The sequence below is a fragment of the Pyrgilauda ruficollis genome, unplaced genomic scaffold (genome assembly GCF_017590135.1).
Source record: "Pyrgilauda ruficollis isolate IOZ18807 unplaced genomic scaffold, ASM1759013v1 scaffold2566, whole genome shotgun sequence".
NCBI lineage: Eukaryota > Metazoa > Chordata > Aves > Passeriformes > Passeridae > Pyrgilauda > Pyrgilauda ruficollis.
The window spans coordinates 1-2,539 of NW_024523896.1; the positions used below are offsets into that span (position 1 = coordinate 1).

The 2,539-nt window shown below is 64.1% G+C and overlaps 1 protein-coding gene across 1 annotated transcript; it reads left to right on the top strand.

Annotated features, from left to right (window-relative positions):
* Positions 1-349: 349 nt before the first annotated feature.
* On the top strand, positions 350-2,533 carry TUFM (Tu translation elongation factor, mitochondrial; the record flags this gene model as incomplete). Its single annotated transcript, XM_041471108.1, has 3 exons — positions 350-381; positions 1,784-1,948; positions 2,420-2,533. Coding segments are annotated over 3 exons (311 nt in total), but the record flags the coding sequence as incomplete, so codon positions are not given.
* Positions 2,534-2,539: the final 6 nt, after the last annotated feature.

Consider the following 2,539-nt stretch of genomic DNA (forward strand, 5'->3'; position numbering starts at 1 on the left):
TTTGGGTAAAAAGCTCCAAGTCTGGGGGAAAAAATGTAATTTTGGGGAAAAAAACTTGAGTTTTGGGGGAAAACCTGAATTTGGGAGAAGTCCTCCTGAAATCCCCAAATTACCCCAAAAATCCCCGAAAATCCCCCCTAAAATCACCCAAAATTCCCCAAAACATCCCCAAATCCCCCGAAATCCCCTAAATTTTCAGAAAAATTCCCCCAAAAATCCCACAAAAATCCCTGAATCCCCCCAAATTCCCAAAAATTCCCCCAAAATCCCCAAAAATTACCCCAAGAATCCCACAAAAATCCCTGAATCCCCCCCAAAACCCCCCCAAATCCCCGGGGGGCGGGGCCAGCTGAGATACAGCACCTGCTGCTGGCCAGACAGGTAAAATGGGCGTGGCCACCCGGGGGGCGGGGCCAGCTCACACACAGCACCTGCTGCTGGCCCGGCAGGTGAGAAAGGGGCGGGGCCAGGGAAACGGGGCGGGGCCAGCCCCGGGGGGCGGGGCCAGCTGAGATACAGCACCTGCTGCTGGCCAGACAGGTAAAATGGGCGTGGCCACCCGGGGGGCGGGGCCAGCTCACACACAGCACCTGCTGCTGGCCCGGCAGGTGAGAAAGGGGCGGGGCCAGGGAAACGGGGCGGGGCCAGCCCCGGGGGGCGGGGCCAGCTGAGATACAGCACCTGCTGCTGGCCAGACAGGTAAAATGGGCGTGGCCACCCGGGGGGCGGGGCCAGCTCACACACAGCACCTGCTGCTGGCCCGGCAGGTGAGAAAGGGGCGGGGCCAGGGAAACGGGGCGGGGCCAGCCCCGGGGGGCGGGGCCAGCTGAGATACAGCACCTGCTGCTGGCCAGACAGGTAAAATGGGCGTGGCCACCCGGGGGGCGGGGCCAGCTCACACACAGCACCTGCTGCTGGCCCGGCAGGTGAGAAAGGGGCGGGGCCAGGGAAACGGGGCGGGGCCAGCCCCGGGGGGCGGGGCCAGCTGAGATACAGCACCTGCTGCTGGCCAGACAGGTAAAATGGGCGTGGCCACCCGGGGGGCGGGGCCAGCTCACACACAGCACCTGCTGCTGGCCCGGCAGGTGAGAAAGGGGCGGGGCCAGGGAAACGGGGCGGGGCCAGCCCCGGGGGGCGGGGCCAGCTGAGATACAGCACCTGCTGCTGGCCAGACAGGTAAAATGGGCGTGGCCACCCGGGGGGCGGGGCCAGCTCACACACAGCACCTGCTGCTGGCCCGGCAGGTGGGAAAGGGGGTGTGGCCAGGTAACAGAGGTGTGGCCACACAGGCAAAGGGGCGTGGCCAAAGCAGCTGTGCTGCCTCCCATTGGCTGCATTTCGTGTAGCGCAAAGGGGCGTGGCCTCACCTGTCTCACCTGCGCAGGTGGGGGTGCAGCACGTGGTGGTGTACCTGAACAGGGCGGATGCGGTGCCGGGGGTGGGGCTGGGTTTGGGGTCAGGTGTGGGTTCAGGTGTGGGTTTGGGGTCTCTCACCTGTCCCTCACCTGTCTCACCTGCCCAGGTGGGCGTCCAGCACGTCGTGGTGTACCTGAACAAGGCGGACGCCGTGCCGGGGGTGGGGCTGGGTTTGGGGTCAGGTGTGGGTTCAGGTGTGTCCCAGCTCAGGGTGTGTCCCTCACCTGTCTCACCTGCGCAGGTGGGTGTCCAGCACGTGGTGGTGTACCTGAACAAGGCGGACACGGTGCTGGGTGTGGGTTCAGGTGTGGGTTCAGGTGTGGGTTTGGGGTCTCTCACCTGTCTCTCACCTGTCTCACCTGCCCAGGTGGGGGTCCAGCACGTCGTTGTGTACCTGAACAAGGCGGACGCCGTACCTGACCCCGAGCTGCTGCCGCTGGTGGAGCTGGAGGTGCGGGAGCTGCTGAGCGAGTTCGGCTTCGACGGCGAGAGAACGCCCGTGGTGGTGGGGTCGGCGCTGTGCGCCCTGCAGGTACAGCTGGGGGCACCTGGGGGACACCTGGGAGTGATTACTGATCAATAGTGATCGATAGTGATCAGTACTGATCAATAGAGATTGATAACCAACCCCCCGTGGTGGTGGGGTCGGCGTTGTGTGCACTGCAGGCACACCTGGGCACACCTGTCCCCCTTGTCCCTACCTGTCCCATCACACCTGTGTCACACCTGTGTCTCACCTGTCTCACCTGCAGGACCGTGACCCCGAGCTGGGGCTGCACTCTGTTCTGAAGCTCCTGGGGCTCTGTCACACCTGTCACACCTCTGTCACACGTGTCACACGTGTATCACACCTGTCTCACCTGTCCCTCACCTGTCAGGACCGTGACCCCGAGCTGGGGCTGCACTCCGTGCTGAAGCTCCTGGGGCTGTGTCACACCTGTGTCACACCTGTGTCACACGTGTCACACGTGTCACACCTGTATCTCACCTGTCTCACCTGCAGGACCGTGACCCCGAGCTGGGGCTGCACTCCATTCTGAAGCTCCTCGAGGCCGTGGACTCGCACATCCCCCAACCCCCGCGGGACCTGGAGCGGCCGTGCCTGCTGCCCATCGAGGCCGTG